Consider the following 20,597-nt stretch of genomic DNA (forward strand, 5'->3'; position numbering starts at 1 on the left):
TGCCTCTCAACTAATTCTCCGCGGTCGACTACATCGTTGCGAAAGCCTCTTGTAGACTCTGACCGCTCAGCGCTGGCGGGCTTACTGTTCTCGAGCGTGACTTCATGACTGAAGGTCAGCTGCCCAGTGCGCGAGTCTTGACTCGGAGTCTGGGGTCTGGACCGTCCACAAACTTCTGCTGCCCGCGACAAAAACCTCCGAAAAATAGAGGCCGGGCCGATGTGGGTCCACCGCGGATCCTTCAGAGTACCGTGTTGCCCGGGTGCCCGGAGAGAGTGCTGGAAAGCAACACAGAGGGCAGTAGTCGGAACTGCCACGCAAACAAGCCAAATGACCTTTTGAAGTTTCTGGGAGTCTTAGAGATAAATAGTGAGTTGACCTGAATCTAGTAATACCTTAGAAAAGAATAGAAAATTTCGTAGGGTCTACGGCAGCTTGGCCACGTTTCATGTTATAGCCGAGACCTCCGCTGGTGGCCTTGGCATGCCCCTCGGCTACACGAGCCGGCGGGATCGTATTCTTTCACCCACATTCGACAGAACCTAAAGATGTTGGTTATTCTCGTATTTAACTCTCTTTCAATCCAACTAGGAGATGAACACGCGAGCGGCGGGTACTACACCTTGGCAGGCACATTAACTAATGTTCAGTTAACAAGCGGATGAAACAGCCGGCGGCGAACACCTTCATCAAATTTGAACTGTTTTTCACGAGTCAGTGGGTGCCTGTCAGAGCTGACAAAATAGGGCAGGTCGGCTCGCACCCAAGACTTTCAAGCAACCACAAGTAAACCGATGGCACCGACTAGACGTCGCCAGCTCAAAGGCCAACTTGCTGGGACCACTTCATTTCGATCCCTATCGATAATGCCTCTGGGACCTGGGAATTGGGCGGTCAGAGGGGCATGCACAGCCGTCAGAACTGGGTGCTTACTTGGCATTCTATGATTCCCCTCTTGGTCCTGGTTTTGGCATGATTAAAGATTATAGCCTGAACTTTGAGCTGACAGAATATGGGTCCTTCTTGGAAGGTTATGCCTGACTTTGATCATGGCTGAGCAATATCATATCCTATCCAGAGTGTAGCTGAGGTTTGTCAGCGGTTAGTCTCGAGATATGCTTTCCGACCATACTGCGAACGTTTTCTAGTACCAAATATTAGCTAGATACTAGGTTTCGTCAGCGTCAAGAAGGAGCAGGAAAGACATCGCTATTTCCACCTTGCCGCTGACAGGAAAAGTGATTAATGGCCGTGTCAGGCGCCAGTGACACTTACTTGAGTGGTATGCATTCATATTCGAATCCATCGTACGTCACATCTGGGTTCATGAGAACATTGAACTCAAAGCCCCTTAGACTGTAAGCGAGCTGGGCAAGAAGAAGCATTTCCCTTCAATTAAAGCCAAACCCATCCTATCTTTAGACTGGATGACTCCAATCAATGCCACTTGCAGGGCTGTGTTGATGGAAGTTGGAACGAACCGGCTGAAGACTTGGCGAGACCGTCTCCGCACCGGCCTTACAAGGAGACTCAAATAAACTACTTCGCTTTCCTGGGATGCAGAAAAGTTCCGTAGGGCTGTTAAGCGGTGTACAAGAAAACACGGTGGGCAGCCCTTGTTTCAAAACGTACCTTTTGCTCATTGTCGTTAATGCTTCGACGTCTTAAAAAGCGCACCGATATAGCAGCCGGTGGGTAGTTCCAGGTTAAGGGTCCCACCGGGCACGAGTCGGGCGGCACGTAGAGAACCACGCCAACTTACAACCAAATTCATGCATGACTGGAAGATGACTGATCAGTCTTCAGCTCAGGAGCAAGTAGGCTTTGTTACCGGATATCGGAAAGATGCCTTTTCGCGATGTATAAGACCTCAGGGTCGGCTGTATTGAGAAGATGAGGTTCGCTACACTCATCAAACTCATCTATACACTCTCTCGGCTGTCTTTAGCTTACCAGGGCTCAGTATTTGCCCAAGACATTCTTTTACTTGGAACTTAAAACTTCTCTGTGTGTCAATACGAGTGCTTCTTGAAGAAGTTTTCAAAATGAGGGCAAATTCAATTCTTCTGGCCTTGGCCTACACCGGCGCTTTCGCTACCCCCGTTCCACAAGACACTGGTTCTGCAGACTGCAAGACTGAGGCTCTCAACCAAGACACGTGGAAGAAGCTCGACATTGAGAATTTCCTTGCTGATTGGACGACCTTCAACGTCAGCAAGGTAGAACATAACGCTGTCCAAAACTTTGCTAATTCCTTTGGTGCACCCAACTTCTTTTGGTGAGTCTCAAACCGTGACTTTATCTGCAGAATGTAGACACTGATACCCGGAATAGTGGCCTCGACAGTTTCTGCAATGCCGGACAACCCTGTTCTCCGGTCAAATTGCCTGGATGGTACGCTCTCGTTGCCGTTCAAAACTGGAATAGCTACATGAACTCTCTCAACACTGCCATCACCTTCGCCTCAAGCATCTTGAGCCTCACCCTCCCAGGCATCGTCCAAGACTTCTACCCGAACCCCAAGGACGACATCACAGACCTCAAGACCATGACCCGCGTCTTTGCTGGCGTTCTATCCATCATTCCTTTCACGGGTCCCCTCAGCACCGTTGCCGGCGCCGTCGGCAGCACCTCCAGCTTTGTCTCCACCAACCTCAAAGCCCCTGAGCCCACCAACCTCTTTCTCTCTTGGAGCAATGTTGCTACTTCTCTAGGAAAGGTCGTCCAAAACTGGCAGTCTGCCGTTTCTTCAAGCTTTCAGACCACCATCGACGCACAAGTCAACGTCACGGGGGGCATTTTCCAGATCATCCGCGACGGGAAGTTCCTTGGAACCAGCCGCAATATCACTCAGGGCGACATGCAGAAGGAGATGACGCGCAGTTTGGAACTCTACACTATTGGCCTTGCCCTGCAGGCTCAAAAAGTGTTTGTCCTGCGCTCACAGCCTTTTGCCGAAAAGTGCACAGAGTACACCGAAGCTGAGCTCTGTTCGCAAGATGCTGATGGCCGCTGGCGTCAGTACATTCTCATCCAGCGCTCGGATCACAAAAACTCTATTGGGCGCAAGGATCTTATGAAACTCTTGACTGAGAAGTATCAGTTGAAGAAGGAGACTGTCACCAAGGAAGTAGCTGAATGTGTTGATGCTGCTGGAGGGAAGCAGTTGACTTATCCCTTTGGAGACATCCTGCCTGTTGACAGCACCGCAAAGTGCATCTTTAACTTGCAGGTTTGCACCACACCCCCAGGTGCAAGAGAGGGCATCATCACAACGTGCGAGGGCCTTGGATTGGATGTTTAAGGTCTTGATAGCCTCCATATTAGCGTAGTGTCTCGTTGAAAAATATATTGAATGATACCCTCAGGTTGGATCTGTTTCCTTTGTTGCCAGTGTGAAGAGTATTCTCTCGGACTCAAGTAACGTAAGCACCTTGGTACTAATATAAAAATACCAGTGTAAATGTCAGGAATCCAGTCTCATGTTTCTGGAACTTGATTGTAGCCGAGCTATTGAGAGTGATCTATAGAGACAAGCACCGCAAATACATGTAGTGCTACTCAAGTTCCTGTCAACAGATCCTTAAAAGATCTCGATCAATGGCTGCACAGCACCGAATGAGTCTTTGACTGGTGCAATCTGTCCGCGCGTCTGGACAGAGACGGTTAGCTTGCTGTGAATGTCCTCCTTACTCTCTGCTCCAATTGCTCTCATCAGATCCTCTCCAAAGGGGATGTAAGTATACGTGTCAAGCTTGTTCTTCTGGCAATTCTTGCAATTAGCGAGAACCCATCGACTGAGGATTGCGTCGCGATCAATCTCAACCTCTCTGCCATCGGCAAGCTTGGCAGAGGTACGGATGACGAATGATCCCTCATGGTCCATGGTGCTGATGCCACTGACGCGGGCGATAGCGACGAGTGGAAGCTCAGGGTCACCCAGGACGGGTCCACTGGTCGGAAGGTCAAGGGAGCCTTCGCCGTACATGTATCCCAACTGATTGATATCGGTGATGTCGTCGGAAGTGTAGAACACAGGGTTGCTGATACTGCCGGACTTCAAGAAAGGGGCAAGAGGACTGCTCATCTCCAGCTTGCTTCCCGGAGGAAGAATGGGACTTCCTGCGCTGAGTGTTCCCGCCGTGATGTCGGGTTCCACTGACAGGCTACCCGGCTGAGTAAGACCGTGCTTGACCTGCCAGGTCCAGAAGACATAGTCAATGAAGGCATGGTGAAGGAAGAAGATGGGGTCGAAGCTAGCGGTTTCGTTCTCTCCCATGTCACCATGGGCACCCTCAACAGGTTTGGCGTTTTCTTCCCCATCTTGGTAGAAGCCTCCGATAGCAAGATGAACAGCATTGTGTGGATCTTCAAGAGAAGTATGGAACTTGCTCTCCAGTGAGCCTCTCGTGTTATCAAGCCACTCGCCCCTGGAAGCTTTGTTCGAGAACAGCGTGTAGTTGGGGGCATCAAGGCTGGCCTTGTATCTCGAAATGATGGAGACAGTGTCCGGAATTGACGCTGGTGACGCCTTGCCATCAATTTGGATCTTTCCGTTGAGCCAGGCTGCAATATTGCCATTGAGAATGCTGGCTTGCGAAGCGGGGTCCTCTCCTTTCAAGTCGGTGACGCCCGCAAGCGGGTAACGAGCCGTCTGTGATCCCGTTGATTTGCTGTAACGCTGAGCATCTGATGGCTTCTCGTGGTTGTCTGCAACTCCCTTCTGGAATTTGTAGGAGTAGAGTGGGTTCGTATTATCTCCATCAAGGTCGAAGGTCGGAGTGGTTAAGATCCAAGGGAGGGGAGTATTCTGGTCGAAGGGCCGGCACTCATCCAAGAATGGCAGGGCTAGGCTTGGAGCATCGGGAACAGCCCGACGCATGGCGTCTTCGAGCCGAAGGAGGTATGCTCGATGCCAAGTGGGGAACAAGACCGTCTGATGTTGGCAGTAACCTCCCCGCCAATTCTTTTCGCGGCTTTGTTGAATGAAGCTCAAGTACCTGCCACCAGCGGCCTCGGCATATTATGTCCACGTTGGGGTCGATCTGTGGCGATCTTCCGTTCGTCGAACCATTCTGCCATTCCGAGACTCGGCTTACATCGTCAAGTTTGTTCCGATTCCCTTCTTGCTTCCTGGTAGACATGTTCATATGCGAACTACCTCACAAAAACCAGAACTGAAGGGTATGTTCGGCATGATACACGAGAGCACGCGGTCTGCCTTGTTCCTCCCTGTATTGCTCGGTCGTTTCTCTTGAGTAACAGTTCACATCGCACTTGACGCCCCTGGGCCGGAAGCTTGCATCTGTAAACCGTGACTGATCGACACACGATCACATGTAACAACCCCCTTGTGAGAGTTTCAACGCCGCTCAAGAAAGATGAGGCTTCTTCTGGCGTAAATTATCTCTCATCTTATAGCTAAGTAGCCTGAGCGAAGTGAGACAAAAGTGCGCATCCAACCGCCTGGACGATCACTGGCGTTTCAGATTGCCGCATCGAGGACTTCATTGGCGGCTGCGTTGTCTTGCATGTCTCTATTCATGATATTCATCGAGATCTAGTTCCCGCACTTGAACTTGGAGACTGAGAAAAGACGCGGCTACTATATCTCTCGTTTACAGGAAACAGCAATATCGACCCTGACGCAACTTCAGCGGTATAAAGTCGCCGGGAGTCCATGTCCCCATGATTCTAGGATCCCTGGCTATCAGAACACGCAGAATAGTCCACAAGTAACATCAAACACTTTTACCAGATCACCACTTTTGTAAATCACAATGTCCTGAGTCCGTCCCTCTCTCCAAGATGTGTGCGACCAATACACATCTGGAGAGGATCGGACTACCCTGGAGAATATCATCAGAGCCTTTCGAAGGCTTCAGAGACTTGATCCAAGCAACGAAGACTCCTTTTTTCAGGTCAGTACCTATTCGCAGTAGAAGCGGGGAAGTAGACGAGACAATGACGTAAGTTGAGCTCATATGAATAAGGTCCATTTTCTCAGTCGAATGCCTATTCAAGCTAGTGTGATTGAGGTCAGTCAGTGACCGAGGAGCGGCCGCCAAGTAATAAGATGCTATTTCTGGATTCGAAACCGTTCAATTTTGAACGGTTCATGGATCTAGATTTGATGGCAATTCCGAAATCCATGTTGTTATTATCAAGTGATGAGATCAACGTTGAGGAAATTGTAACTGAGCCACGTAAGCGCTCGAAAGACATCTCGATTGTTCGGCAACCGCGAAGCACAGTGGAAGACAATCGTGCTTGGCAATGACATCTCAATTTTTACCTAACATAGATTTGAAATGAACTCAAGGGCCATGCGGTCAACTGCGTACAAGACAAGAATGCTCAAAATGTAGGCATTGTCATCAGCCTACATGGCGAACAAAGTTATCTGCAACCTTTTAGTCATGCATGATGCAACAAAAAACACAAAAGCATTAGGGTTATCAGATGTATTGTATGGGGTTGAATCAAAGAAGTGACTTCTTAATACAACATCTACTCACGCCACATAAACCTCTCTTCTCTTGGATAATGACTATTTTAGGATTCTAACCCTAACACCATCTAACAAGAAGCTTCGCCAAAGGGAATCTCCTCCACATCCGACAAAATCCACACTCCTGCTTTCCCTAGGATACTCGAGCCTTGTAAGCTTCTAGAGAGCGGCTTGAATATCCTTCTTCAGAGGCCGCATAATAGATTGCTGGTTCATGGTAGCGACCATGTTCCCCTGTTGATCCCAAAGCCGGGCTTCAGTGTAAGTTCGGCCGTCGTTGCCGGCGATAGTCTTCATCTCTCTAAGGTGCCAGTTGTCCAAGTTGATTTCTGCAGTGAAGAACCTCAACGCAAAGTCTAGTGAGGAGCAAGGACCGGCGTCATCTAGGAACTTGCTGCTGTGGGTCAGGGGGATGAAGGACAGAGCTGCGTCCAGGATGAACCCCAGTGCAGAGAACCGATCTTGGAGTCGCTCCAGGGGATGGCGACAACGGAACCAATCGGCCGAGGTCTTCGATGTCAAGTCGAGACTTTCCTGGGGCGTCTTGACAGTCTTGGCCATGCCGTAGAGGTTGTTCGGTGCAATTGTCTCCGGACAGCCGCGGGTCTCAAAGAAGCGGCTGTTAAACCCAAAAGTAGCCAGGTACAGGACCCCCAGCTTTTTTGTCACAACACCCCTCTGCACCTTATCTTCAGTTGCCTCCTGTGTTGTGAGACACTTCTCAGGCGGTGAGTAGCTCATTGATGGCGGTGCTGAGTATACAAGAAGAGAAGCCTCTTCTTTCACTTGGAAATCGGCCAGCATGATCATGCAGAGCCTGGGTTTGCCGTCGTCTTGATCTTGGCTGATCTCAACCAATCTGGTCGCGAATGTTCTCGTATCGCGGACTCTTCGGACGGTACATTTGAGCTTGCGGTCTGTCAACGCTGGGCCTAAGTAGTTGCCCGTCGCCGAATACAGCAGGTACTTGGGCGATACAGTGCTGCATGCCGCTTGGACGCCGATACTGATGGTACAACCCCCGTAGGCAATATTTGCCTTGTTTCCCATGCGGGCGGGATCGACGCGACTGGTGAAATGGTCTGATCCCAGGTCGTCTACCGCAACTTGCTCCCGCATTGTGCTGGCCATAGAACCGTGTGACATGTTGAGTTATTCGGCCTGAGCTGTCGTATGGTAGATCCTTGCTGTGATTCACACAAAGTTTGGACGGAAATGCGACGCTGATTTTGTTGATGAGATGTTCAGTAATCAAGCGATGTCGGCTGTGAGTTTGTGTCCTTTCGTTGTCTACATCGTTGCCGCCTAGTCGCGTTGGCGCGCCGCCTCGGCGCCTCCAACAGGTTGGGGAATTGGGGGGCCGCTCACAACCGAGGTTGGCGTTTGAGGAATGTGAAGGTGGGGCAGGCCATGGTTGCGCTAACAGGTGAATTGGCAATCACTCTCATGTTATGTGAACATGGATTCCATGAGAGTTGGTACAATCATCACGTATTGTGAATTGAGGTTGGCAAGATTCAAGTCTTTGTTGTTTCTTTAATGAACCTATTTATTTCCCCTAGAGAAATCGTACTCATGCCAGTGCATGAATTAGATTCACTAGAACCTCGAAGCTTGTTGGTGCACATGTTGTGTCTAGACTGATTTCCGATTTGGTTGGTTCTAGGAAGGTTGGTGGTGGGAGCTTCCGTACACCTCGGCAGTAAGTGGGGCCAAACAGGTTGTGTCCGTGACCTCGGACTTTGACTTGCATTCAACATTTTGTTGCTGTATTTTTGATGTTTGATATGTCTCATTACTATACGATCAATACGCAACCACTTCTTTTGTGTGGTGCAACCTTAGCCCGGGGGCCTGTTGTTGTTGGTGACAGGAATGAGAATAAGGGGGACAAAGGCTTTCAATTTTCCGTATATTATATTCGGGACGGTAACGAATATTAACTAGGTACCGTGGAAACTTTTAGATATTCAGATGGCAGCTTCCTGTCATGACGCTATACTTCGCGCTGCCTAGTGTGATTGCATTATACCGCTTGCTACATTGCGAGAACTCGCCTCCTCGGGCATATATGTATGGCCCATCCTTGGGTCCCTCTTTTGGAAGAATTAAGACACATGCTACTGTCTATGTCTTCCACTTGTCTCCTCGCTCTGTGACAATCTCGCCTTAGAGTTAGAACTCATAGCTTTTTTTTGTTGTACTAAGCCAAGTGGACCTCTGACAAGAGCACCCTCTTAGCATGTATCAATGGCATCTTTTCTCTTCACAGGCACCATTGACATTGACCAGTATTCTTTGGACGCAAGTGCACCATGTGATCGGATGTAAGGTTCTGTAAAGACCTAGGCCTATCACAGGTCGGGGTGGTGTGAGCTATGAGAGTTGACTGAGGTAAATTATGATTTGTGTTCAACAAAGTCCGAAGCTTTGTCAAATGATTCAGAGGAGCTAGTGTCAATAGGTATGTCAAGCAGGGAGGAAGCTCGCAGAGGCCGACTACTATTAGGGTCAAAGAGACAAATTACTGAAATCTGCCCCTCTTTAGACGTGTAATTCCTGCGCTGTATATATGACTGAGGTCCTCCTTTGTTGCTTGGACCCTTTCTGACACCCTCATGCTAACTTCTCTCTGGGAGGGCTTTGACAGAGAGCGCTTGCCAACTCGCAAGAAGCAACCGATGTAATTACCTTTTGTATATCCGTCCCAATAACAGCGGTTAGAGTGAAACATTAGAAATTCATTTGGTCTTAATTCTAGATGAAAAACTTACTCAACGCTTTCCGGAAGGCAGAGAACACAAAGTCTCAATAAGAGATTGATCTTTTTTTCCTTTTTTTTTTTTTTTTTTTTTTTTTTGAATCCAAGTATGATTGTCTACTTCAGCAGTCGGCCCCTAGCATCAAGTCACGCTATGAGTTGGGACTTGTGAATGTAATTGGACATCGAATCAGTTTTCATAGTTCTGGTGCATTTGTGTGATTTAAACGGTCTCAGCCGTGGGTATCTTGTATTTAAGTCATTGCAGACTTCATGTGACTATTAATTATTTACAGGACGGTCTTACAACCTAAGACGAACGGCAAGCAAAGGGCTTGTGAGCACTTCCGGAGCTTGTCTCGTCAATAATATCAACGATGGTTGAGTAGGTGCCGGCAACCAATGTGACAGCTCCGACGATGAACGCCAAGATGCTGCCAAGGCTGATGAGAATGTTCTCGCGTGCGAACCACTTGCCCTTGCAGAGAAGGGTGAACCACATGATGGCAGGAACGTAAAAGGAGAATCCGGAAACAAACAGCGCCGAAGCCAGCGAGAGCAGGTCGGAGAAGATGGGAATAGCCTCAGCAATCACCCACGCAATAATGGTGAACACGACAACAAGGATGATCCAGCTGGCCCAACCCATGGGGGTGTTGATGTACTTCAGGTGAGAGTTCTTGTACATGCGGCCGTGAATGTATCGCAGGGCAACAGTCGAGTTGATTGAACCGGAGATGAAAATGACCGGGATAGCGACTCCGAAGGCGATCTTCGAGATAAGGGGTCCGGCAGAGAGAAGAGCAGGAGATTGAACCGAGGGACCAATAAAGGCGTAACAAAGAGCGCCAGTAAGGGTGTAAATGGCGATCTGGATGAAGCCAGAGGCCCAGATGGACTTCATATAGTCGGTGGGCGTATGCATCTCATCCATGAAAGAGAATTGACCGATGGCGAAACTGAAGGCGAAAATGATGTTGCTCACGGCAACAAAGGCCTCGGAGAAGGTCACACCCTCCCTGGGCCAAGCAGACCACTCGATGCCGGAGAGACCGCCGGAGCCGCTGTTGGCCTGGATACCGGTGGCGATGACCGTGATTCCGATGGCAGCCAGAATGGAGACGAAGTCGATATAACCGAGGATAGCGACCTCAGTGAACGAGGGCGGGATAGCAAGAATCAGGAGAATGATAGCTGACACGGCCGAGAAGACAATGGAGCAGACGTGACCGCCGTTGATATCGACGAGCGCAATGCTGCCAGTCAAAGCGTGAGAACCGACGACCATGACAAGCTCAAGAACAAGTGCAGCTCCGAAGATTTCGTATCCGATGCGTCCGTAGCGACCAAAGAGAAGTCTTCCGGCTTCGGCGTAGTTGGCGACGTGTGGATGGGCCAGCTTGACCTGGCCAACGATGTAACTGGTGAAAATCGAAAGCATACCAATGGTTATGGTAAGGAAAACTCCGGGGAACATTCCGAGGGTGTGGTAGGCGGAAGGCAAGCTGAGAGCACCAAGGGCAACGGCCTCGACAATGGTGACAATTGCCAAGCGTTTCCAGCCCAGACGGTGGAAGTGAGCGCTGCCCTGTGCAGCGATCTGCTTGAGGCGGTCGTTGTTCATCTCATCGCTCGTCTCGCCGAGCATGGTGTTATCGTTCATCTCAGGCCAAGGGTTAGGGGGCTGAACCATCTCGGCATCAGGTCCGTCCTCCTTCTGCTTGGAGGACTTGTTGTTGCCGTGGTCGACCGTGTGGGAGATGGCGTCCGTCATGGTGGCAGAAGGTGTATTTCAACCGCGGCGAAGTTGAAGACAATTGATGGACGATAAGAGGCAGTCCAAGGGGAGGTCGTTGAAGTGATGGGATGGAAGAAGCCAACGGAGAAAGGAGGGCTCGAGGAGGCAAAAAGGGCACGACGCGTCTGACGTTCCTGACTTTTAAAAGATCAACTTACAGGCGCGAGTCAGATGGATTCAGGGTCCACATGGTGGTAGACGGACTGGATTCATCCTTGACAGAGGTTGTCGTCAGTTCGGTAGCCCGGTGAAAGCCGGGCCACCTCCACAGAATGATCTCGCCCCCATGGGCGGGAAAGATAACAGATCGCCCTGCAACACGGGGAATGCATTTCTGAGTTGATAAGATCTAATTGTTTTGTGTCACTGCTGTCAAATTGCCCCGTAAACTCTGGATTGCGACGTCCCTAAGTGGGCGTTCTTCGGCCTGTTCTTGACACTGACATTGCGGAGGGCGCAGCGAAGAAGTTTTGATGTCGTAAAAGAAGCTTTCCATGGCATGTTGGAGCCGCGCTAAGAGACCCGCTCGGCGGTTCTCGATGGAGCCTTTCTCGATTCAGAAACACAAGCGAGGAGCTTTTAGGTAAAAGATGGAGACAGTTGCGGCTCCCGCGAGATTCAGATGAGTGCAAGAATTTTCCTATAGCAAAGCCGAGTAAAAACCGCCGCTAACCACCGCGTCAACATGACTTCGCCGTCAAGTCTTTTGCCTGCCACGGAGCCTGTCCGGAGGTCCAAGCGGGGCCGTATTACGTCCGTGAAATCTCTCTATTGGGCGGACTTGCCGGTTTGTACGTTTTTATTCAAGGGCTGGACTTGTTAAAAGGTGGACATTGTCGCCTTTGCGATGTGCCAAGTGACATACAAATTTGCTCACTGGTCAACAGAGATAAGGACTTGTAATTTGTTATGGTAAAGAGCTGTTGAACGACAGCTACAATGTAGGATTCTGCTGAGCTGCTCCCGAGGCACAACAATAACATGCCAGCTCATGTCTGATGTCTCGACCCTTGCGCATATCTCTTCACCTCCCGTTCATATGATCGTGTTGAAGGGTAACGGCTGCAGGCTTTAACCCTCTTTGGCCATGGCGCAAAATTTTCTCCGATCTTGGTTCCTGCATCTCGAGTTTAGAAGGCGGGCTTGGTCTAGGCTCCCCACCAGCCAGAGATGGGTCATCATTTCTCAAGGCGTCTCTTCAGAATCAGGGTATGGTTACTGGTAGGGCCTTCCACGTGGCGTCTACCCGGCTCTCGGTCTATCAAGTTGCGTTTCGCTACAGGTCAGCTGAAGTTTTCGCGCGAAGTTTATTGAGTGAGTAGAGAAGTGGACGGGAGATAGAGATGCCTACCCGTAGCCTCTATGTTTACTTAGACCCTCACTACCGTCATGTTATTCGCCAGAATTGGTAAGGTCTCGAACTTTACCGCTTCAAATTTCGCGATGTGTCGAAGCTTTCGGGCTAGATATATCTTCAAGAATCCTCTACCGGGCTATCAACTGGGATTGGCAAGCAATGAGGCTTGAGAGCCCGGCTTAGTCACGACAAAGAAGAAGTAGTTGTGACGATGAGTAGGGACGATTGCCTAAGCATTGGGGTTATTGCATAGGCCATCTTCCTTACATTGATTTCAAGAGAGGCCCTGCCTGTGAACCGAAAATTTAGCTGCGCGACCCACCAGTTCAGGTGTTTTAATCAATTTCACATTGGCACGGATGCTGGGGCAGGCATACCCAATCGATAAACTTAGTCGCAGCCGCACCAGACTGCATGCACGCATCACCCGCAGGTGATACTTCGTACAGCATGCTGTAGATACAAGCAGTGTATTATAGACATTTACTGCTTCGGGGTTTAACGTATCAACCTCGAGATACATTGTATTTGGTAAAAGCTTCCCCGAACCATTCAGTCATGCTGGGCCGCTCTTCCCTCAACTTGGGTTCGACTTGAGGGCGTAGATCATCTCTACCTAATAACTTTTTTTTTTTTAAAAAAAACTCAAACTCAAGTAGTTCCTCTTCCCCAAGCAACTACGAAAGATAAGCGATGTCCAGTGTGTCAATGAAAAGCACAGGCGAAGTCCGTTTGCGGATTTGCACGTTGGCGAGGATCACGACAGTGTTGAGGTCGTGCACATTCCGAGTTCGTCGGGATTCAGGCTCCAACATAACGGATTACTTAATCCGATAGTATCGTGGTCTTCTATCGAAGAATCCATTATCTGGTTTCTCGCTTATGTGATCGGTTCGCCCACCGGCAGCGCTCCAGGTCTACAGAGCGGAGCAGAACTTTCTGGCGCCAATTGAAAGCAGGTCGCTTCCACTTTGAGACTAAGGGCAACCAGAAACATCTACTAACAGAGACTCGTCTCTCCGCCTCCTGCCCGGCTCAATTATTGCTCCGGTCAACTTAAACGCCATGAGCGGAATGTCGAACGGGATTCGGGTATCACATAACTACGTTCCTTAGTCGTATACAAACAAACCAACTCTATTCCGACTTGATCTTGCTGTAAAGACACCAATCATCCACCTTTTGGCACAATGACTTCCTCCATGTGGGCAGTCACGGCACCAAGCTTTTGCGAACCGTCCGCATATGAGCTTTCCACGATCCCCTTGCCGGTTGTAACAGAAGCTACTGATGTGGTATTCCGCGTCCACGCAGCGAGTATCAATCCCGTAGATGTCAAGAAGGCAGCAGGAGTCTTTAAGCTTGCGGTTAAAGAGAAGTCCGTCAGGAAACCTCATCATGCGATCATCTTATCAGCTAACACCATTAAAACAGATTCCCATACCAAATTGGCTACGATTGCTCAGGAACCGTAACAGAAGTGGGACAGGATGTCAAAGGCATCAAGGTTGGTGACGGGATTTACTCGCGGCTACCGGAGGCCAGCCGAGGTATATATACGCTCAAAAGTTGCGATAGGTCATAGGTACAGATGCTGAACTCCTGTATTTGCAGGGGCATGGAGTGAATTCGCCAAATGTTCACAGCATTACGTCACTCTCAAACCTAAGAATCTGTCTTTCGATGATGCCGCCTCATTGCCATTGGCAGGTATGACCGCACTGCAAACTTTGCGACGATACGAGGGATCATTATCAGGCAAGACGGTCTTCGTACCAGCTGGCTGTGAGTGAGATTCATCGTAATCTACGCGGGAAAATTACTGATGATACTCTGGGAAGTGAGTGGCACTGGCGCGTATGCGTGTCAGATCGCTAAGAACGTCTTCCATGCCGGCAAAGTGATCACCACTGTCTCAACATCAAAAGTAGAAAAAGTGCCGCAGCTGCTTGGTAAAGGCACGGTTGACCAAAGTGAGCCACCATCAGACTACCTAGTTATTTGAACAAAGAGTGTACCTAACCGGAATATAGTAATCGACTACACCAAGGAAGACGTATCCCAGGCCATTCCTCGTGGATCCGTTGACTTCATCTTAGACACAACTGGAGACTCTATGTCTTTTCTTCACCTCATGACTCCGTCTACGGGTGTCATTGTCTCTATAGCTACGCAGCCCTCTGGCACTCAGCTCCAACAATCGAGCGTGATGAAGAGGCCAGATGATCCAAGTCTCCCGTGGCTCGCACGCATGGTGTTGAACATGGTTGATTCGTATCGGAGGGCACGTGCAAGACGCTGGGGTGTTAAATACGAGTACTTGTTCCTCGATCCCAATGCCAAAGACTTGGAAACACTGGCACTCCACGCGGAAAAAGGAGATGTCCTGCCTGTTGTTGGTTGTAAAGTTGACTTTATGGATATCGACGGCGTGAGAGATGCGTGTACAACGGTGTACAACGGGAAAGGTGGCCTTGGGAAAACGGTATTTACTATGATCGCGAGTTAAGTTTAGCAGTTTCGGCACGGGCGATAGTTTATAGGCTTCCACGCAATTTTCATTAATGACGCTTTATCGAGGCGAATTACATGCATTATCAGTCAACGTTCTTGTCAGGTAGACTGTAGCTGATACAGAGGCGTTGTGAGATGAGACCCGATACCATATCGTTCATTTTCAGAGAGCAGGATAAACTAGGCTACGCAAGCGTTCAGCGTCAGCAATACGATCTAGACCAAGAATGATGGTCAGTGGAAGGAGCAGATGGTTAGAGCGATGGACACTATAACATCACCCTGATCGGTTTGAGTCAGCGGTGAGCGGTTTTGCATCTATTGGGGACGTGTATCTCTATTGAAGGAATGGGCAGAGGCTTTCTACGCCGCCTCTAGTGCTAGTAGTTCTATTAATACCAGAACTGTTGACTCTAGATGGGGTTTCCTTCCCTCACTACGTAGAGTAGTGACCAGTTGATAAGAGCAACAAGCGTAATGCCCCAGAATGGCGCACCAACAAAGTTGTTGCTAAGTCCCCAGCCAAGGACAGTTCCTCCGATAGTAGGTCCGAGCATGCGAGCTGCGGCTGAAGTGCTCGATGCAACACCATGCACAGTGGCTAGCAGGGCAGGGTGCGGAGCAGAGTCGTTGACCAGCATGATCGTTGCCGGCCCCACAAACGTTCTCGACATGACTTGTGCACTCAAGATGACAGACAAAAAGGGCCACAAGAGCGTGCTTTTGTTCGACAACAGGGCGAGATAGGGCAGCGAGCAGTACGCCAGCGCACTGAAGGGGAGGAATGTGCGGTAGGACTGCAGGACACCGAGTCTACTGCTGATCCAGGGAAACAAGAGGATTTGGAGGGGAAGACCGACAGCTCCAATGACTGTGTTAGCAAAGCCAACCTTTTGGGATGACAGACCCAGACCACCCGTGAATCGGAATGGGAGCTGAGCATTGGTGTTGTCTGCTTGGGGTGCTGGTAGCATAACGAACAGTATGGAGTTGAAGGCAGAAACGTGGAGAGCCGAGGAAAAGTTCTGAACCAACGTCAAGATAACGTTGCGCGTACAGATAGCACGCAGAGGCGCCCGGCCCTTGTCTTCCACGGGCTTGCTGGACGAAGATTGGTCTTCAACGTCTCCTGCTTCGGTCGACTCGTTTCCATTGCCAATGAGATGATAATCATTGGGCGGGCTTTCCACTCTGAAGACCTTTCTGAGCAGAAAGCGCCCGAGGTCCCGGCCTCTGTCTCGTTGATGGCGCCTGAGCGGATGCGTTTCGTCCAGCCCAAGAACTACTCCCAGCGCCGCAATCATCAAGATACTTGAGCAAACAAAGTTTGTTAGAGCGTATGGGAATCGTATCATCCACCAAACTCCATTTTCACCACCGAGAAACGAGCCTGGTCCGAAGATTGAGGGGAGAGATGCAATAGGGTCGGCAAGAAATCCACCCAGAAGAGGTCCGATGATGACGCCAACGTTGAAGCACATTGGAAGTAGAAGAAAAGCGCGGGATCGATACCTATTTACTTTTTAATACTGATCACGCAATCCTAAATGAAAGGGGTATCAGATCACGCGTACCTTTTGTCTTCAACAATTTCCGAAATCATGGTCCTGAGAACACCTACGTTTCCGTTCAGTGCTCCAGCTAGAACACGGAAGAACACCACAGAGGCATAGGAAGTGGATAGTCCCATTCCGATCGCTGAGATACAAGTTCCCAGCAACCCCACGAGAAGGACTCGCTTTCGACCAAAAAGAGGACTGTCAGCCACATGTCCCCATAACATGCCAGTCACACACTGGGCAGCGGCGAACGCAGCAGTGAGAAGACCGGCCTGTCTTGCAATCGCCGAGTCTGGGAGAGACGGGCTGAGAAACTTCAACTGATAGAAAAGGTACGATGTAAGTGACCGCTCAGCCAGCGGTTCAGCTAGGCGGGCAAAGACGACCATGCCCAACTGCCACTTCTTTGGCATTGACATCCAGGACACCGGTTGTTGGGGCGCTTCTGTCTCAGCCACGAGACTCAAGTCGGGAGTCTGATACGAAGGAACGGCCATGTTGGAATGACTAGCTTTGAGAAGCGGTGTCTCATCATTGATAACTACGTTGTCATCTTGATGTTGGTCTCGACTGCTGCGTCTTCTTTGCGAGCTTGCCGTCGAGTGAGGGCTTTTTGGAGCCGAGGAATCGACCGGCTTCGCCATTTTTCTATTGGTTAGATAAAAATATAATGAACAACGGAAAGGTTCCAATGGAGGCAAAGAAATGCAAGCTGCAAGCTGCCAGGTGATCTTCTAGATCAAATGTTTCTTCTTCTGCCGTATCAATCCACGTTAGCTCCAGCCCCGACCCGCCCACATCAAGAAACGCGTTCAGGGATCAAAAGTCCCGCAAGATGCATGCACTTCTAGGTCGGCTCCCACTCACTCGATAGATCGACTTCTGTTAATCCCGACGTAGTCCAGAGGGGCGTGAAAAAGACGTTTAAAGCATGGTTGATTGACGGATGTTGGCCGCGTAGCAGTCCTCGCTGGCTCGCTCGCTCGAGCCGAGCGGAATAACGTCGTATCACCGAGAAACCATGAAACTTGTTTCCAAGCTGTGATTCGTCCGTTCTTCAACGTCACCTCGTTCGACCTATTGTTGAAGATGAAGAAGAACAAGAGGAAACTCTGCGTATCTAGCTTATGCGAGTAAGTTTCATTCAGTGAATATATAAAAGCTGATATTTCCATCCTGCTTTCACCCTTTTTTCCACGGGAATCAGCGAGGTTTTATTCAGGGAACCCAGTACTCTGTGTTAGGGTATGATAAAGTCCAGTTGCTCCAGAATGTCTTTTAACACCAAACTACCGCGATTTAGACTTCTAGACTTCCCTTGGAACAACAGGGATTTTGGATCTGCATGAAATATCACTGTGAGAAATTCTGCACAAACAGTAGAGCAATGCTTATTGGTGTCTTGGAGAAGATGGACCTCCACTTCATGCGCCGCCGCTACTCACTTTAGGCCATCCCCGGGACAGATTTTTTCAGTAACAGCGCTTTGGCTTGCTTTACCTCCTTTGTCGGCTCCAAGGAGACTCATCATGTTCCCAGTTTGGTGGTCCAACCTTGTCATCATCGGGTCTAGCTCCTGCAGATTCATGATTCGAAGGGTCTCTGCAACCTTGATTTCGGCGAACTGTGGATCTAATCTGATTGATTAGATGCGCCTTCGTCGGACTAGACAGGTTCATCGCCTTCTCATCTGCACGTGGTGCCACCCAGTTCCCAAGCGGGAGCGCCTGACGAACGCAGGGCCATCCACGGCTTGCGACCCTAGACGCGTAGTCGGGGTTAGGACCCTCCGTTGTTGTCCATCGGTCAATTTTGGAGTGACATTCATGATGACTATGCTATAAGAACCAAACTTCGTCAAATAATGAAATCGCCTTTCGCTCTACAGTCGACACTCTACGTTTCTCCACAGTCGGACGGTCTCAGCTCAATCTCTTCTCCTCCTCCTCAACACTCAAGCATGGCTGCCGAAGCAGTACCACCCTCTCGGGATGCCGAGCAAGCTCCCGCAGACTATGTCTCTGAGACGAGTCAAAATGAAAAGCAGGGCTTTACAACCGCTGTCTCTGCGTCCCCGGATAGCGATGAAGTGTCAGTCAATAGCAGCCTCAGACCAGTTCCCTTGACATGGAAGTTGGCCTCTGTTGTGTTGGTAACAGCTATTGGATTTGGTTCTCAGTGGAGTTCCGGCCTCAGCGGTGCCATGAAGACGACGATGAAGAAGGAAATGAAGATCAACAACACGCAGTTCTCTCTTTTGGAAGCTAGCGAGGATTTCATGGTCACTGCTCTGATGCTTCTCAGTGGTGTCGTCACGGACAGAATTGGTGGCGCAGGTATGAAAACCCGCAGACACCAATGCGAATTTTACTGACAGACAACTAGGTGCCATGTTGTACGGCAATTTCCTCTACTCGGCCGGCTCGATTCTTGTGGCAGCAGCAGCTCAGACCCGCTCTTACAAGTTTATGATTGCTGGCAGAGTGATCCGCTCCCTCGGAGATATCGCGACTCAAGTGGTGCAATACAAAGTCTTCTCATCCTGGTTCGCCCCCGGCAACGGCTTTGCCTCGACTTTGGGCTTCGAGCTGGGCATCGGCAAGATTGGTGCATTTGCTGGAAAGTCGTCTGCCAATATCATCGCCAAGAAGACGGGAGATTTCGCCTGGGTGTTTTGGGTTGCGGTTTTCATGAATCTCTTCACGAATGTCATGACGGGCGTGTTTTACTGGTTCACAAAGGTTGCCAACAGCAAATTCCACGGCGTTAGCGACCCTGCCACTGGCGAGAGATTGAAGGAAAAGACGAAGAAAGTCGAGTTGCGCAAGGTTCTCGAGTTGCCGTGGGCCTTCTGGGCTGTCATGGGCTTCTCATTGTTCGAAACGAGTACTGCCATCGTCTTCCTGCAAAACGCCACCGAGCTCGCCGAGCAGCGCTTCGGAACAAGCTCCATCACTGCTGGTTGGTACAGCGCCACGTTGCAATATGCCGGTGCGTGTCTACTCTTCAGTTTTCCCTCTACCCTTCAGTCAGCTAACATAGGCAGGATTCTTCGTTGTTCCCATACTAGGAGTCTTCCTTGACCTTTACGTGAACCGTATTTCAGTCTGTGAGTGCTTGAATAACAATCGATTCTGCAAAAACGAGGTCTTGTGACTAAAACAGCCCTCTAGTGGTCTTCTGTGGCATTGGAATGTTCACTTCCATGTTGCTCGTGTGTTTCGCCAACACCACTCAGGGTACTGCTGCGAGTTTCGGAGTGTTTGCTTTCGCCTACTGCTTCGGGCCAGCCACCATCATTGACAGTATCCGTACATCAATGTGGGACTCGACTGTCTTTGGCTCAGCTTACGCTCTGAAGATCACCATGAACAACGCGTAAGATTTCTGCTCAAAACCTCCTCTGATGCCCAGTCCAAGCTAACATGATGCTTCTTCAGGATGAATATCGTCGTTCGCGTCATTACTGGTGTCATCCAAGACAACGACAACAACTCCTACGATAAAGTGACTATTGTCTACGTCATTCTTGCTGGAATCTCCGTGGTTGTTTCGTTCCTCCTGACGTTCGCTTCCTGGAAGTCCGTCGATCTCGGACACCTTCAGTGGACACGCAAACTGCGCATTGCGCGTGGCGAGATCCTCAACGTCAGGAAGGAGAGGTTCTACGGGCAAAATGGCGAGAAGAACAGACTCATATCCAAGAGCTGCTTCGTAGCATTGATCGTGCTTATCTTGGGAAGTTGGTGTGGGTACTTCTGGGGGGTTGCGACTGGCAACAACTCTTGATGACTTGAGCGAAGGACGAAACAGGATGCGATGACTCGTAAGGGACAATCAATCTCGTATCATACAGTCATGACGAACATGAAGAATTAACATTCAGTTCAACTAATACAACTGACGATCGCCGGTCATTCTGGCTACTATGAAACCTGCTTTCAGCGCAGCGTCACTTAGCTGAAGTAATGTGCAGATGAGCAAGACTACTACCGCGGCGTCGATAAGTTGGGCTATAAAATTGCTTCATCGTATATGGCTTTCGGTAGCGTTCGCATTTGAGCCGAAAGCGCCATGAAAGTATTCGCTTCACGCAA

The 20,597-nt window shown here is 49.7% G+C and overlaps 7 protein-coding genes across 7 annotated transcripts; 3 read left to right on the plus strand and 4 right to left on the minus strand.

Moving 5' to 3' along the window:
• Positions 1 to 2,045: 2,045 nt before the first annotated feature.
• On the plus strand, positions 2,046 to 3,304 carry BDZ83DRAFT_750939 (uncharacterized protein; the record flags this gene model as incomplete). The annotated part of the gene is made up of 2 exons (XM_060513986.1): positions 2,046 to 2,278; positions 2,335 to 3,304. The coding sequence occupies 2 exons, from the start codon at positions 2,046 to 2,048 to the stop codon at positions 3,302 to 3,304; spliced, it is 1,203 nt and encodes a 400-aa protein (XP_060366392.1).
• A 279-nt stretch (positions 3,305 to 3,583) lies between these two features.
• BDZ83DRAFT_574740 (uncharacterized protein) lies at positions 3,584 to 4,972 on the minus strand (the record flags this gene model as incomplete). Its single annotated transcript, XM_060504736.1, has 1 exon — positions 3,584 to 4,972. A coding segment is annotated over one exon (1,389 nt), but the record flags the coding sequence as incomplete, so codon positions are not given.
• Positions 4,973 to 6,452: 1,480 nt separating this feature from the next.
• Positions 6,453 to 8,005, minus strand: BDZ83DRAFT_616342 (acyl-CoA thioesterase II). The gene has a single exon (XM_060507968.1). The coding sequence runs from the start codon at positions 7,655 to 7,657 to the stop codon at positions 6,671 to 6,673; it is 987 nt and encodes a 328-aa protein (XP_060366394.1). The 5' UTR covers positions 7,658 to 8,005; the 3' UTR covers positions 6,453 to 6,670.
• Positions 8,006 to 9,582: 1,577 nt separating this feature from the next.
• Positions 9,583 to 11,046, minus strand: BDZ83DRAFT_650512 (transmembrane amino acid transporter; the record flags this gene model as incomplete). The annotated part of the gene is made up of 1 exon (XM_060510377.1): positions 9,583 to 11,046. The coding sequence occupies one exon, from the start codon at positions 11,044 to 11,046 to the stop codon at positions 9,583 to 9,585; it is 1,464 nt and encodes a 487-aa protein (XP_060366395.1).
• A 2,303-nt stretch (positions 11,047 to 13,349) lies between these two features.
• On the plus strand, positions 13,350 to 15,009 carry BDZ83DRAFT_616346 (chaperonin 10-like protein). Its single transcript, XM_060507969.1, has 5 exons — positions 13,350 to 13,805; positions 13,862 to 13,977; positions 14,042 to 14,212; positions 14,269 to 14,400; positions 14,461 to 15,009. The coding sequence occupies exons 1-5, from the start codon at positions 13,618 to 13,620 to the stop codon at positions 14,934 to 14,936; spliced, it is 1,083 nt and encodes a 360-aa protein (XP_060366396.1). The 5' UTR covers positions 13,350 to 13,617; the 3' UTR covers positions 14,937 to 15,009.
• Positions 15,010 to 15,264: 255 nt separating this feature from the next.
• Positions 15,265 to 17,445, minus strand: BDZ83DRAFT_616349 (major facilitator superfamily domain-containing protein). Its single transcript, XM_060507970.1, has 2 exons — positions 16,516 to 17,445; positions 15,265 to 16,453 (listed from the first exon to the last, which is right to left on the minus strand). The coding sequence occupies exons 1-2, from the start codon at positions 17,142 to 17,144 to the stop codon at positions 15,355 to 15,357; spliced, it is 1,728 nt and encodes a 575-aa protein (XP_060366397.1). The 5' UTR covers positions 17,145 to 17,445; the 3' UTR covers positions 15,265 to 15,354.
• Positions 17,446 to 18,364: 919 nt separating this feature from the next.
• On the plus strand, positions 18,365 to 20,289 carry BDZ83DRAFT_718548 (major facilitator superfamily domain-containing protein; the record flags this gene model as incomplete). Its single annotated transcript, XM_060512088.1, is given in 6 exon segments — positions 18,365 to 18,591; positions 18,604 to 18,836; positions 18,886 to 19,491; positions 19,547 to 19,609; positions 19,674 to 19,878; positions 19,941 to 20,289. The coding sequence occupies 6 exon segments, from the start codon at positions 18,365 to 18,367 to the stop codon at positions 20,287 to 20,289; spliced, it is 1,683 nt and encodes a 560-aa protein (XP_060366398.1).
• Positions 20,290 to 20,597: the final 308 nt, after the last annotated feature.

Source organism: Colletotrichum acutatum (assembly GCF_030867785.1).
Source record: "Colletotrichum acutatum strain CBS 112980 chromosome Unknown BDZ83scaffold_33, whole genome shotgun sequence".
Lineage (NCBI taxonomy): Eukaryota > Fungi > Ascomycota > Sordariomycetes > Glomerellales > Glomerellaceae > Colletotrichum > Colletotrichum acutatum.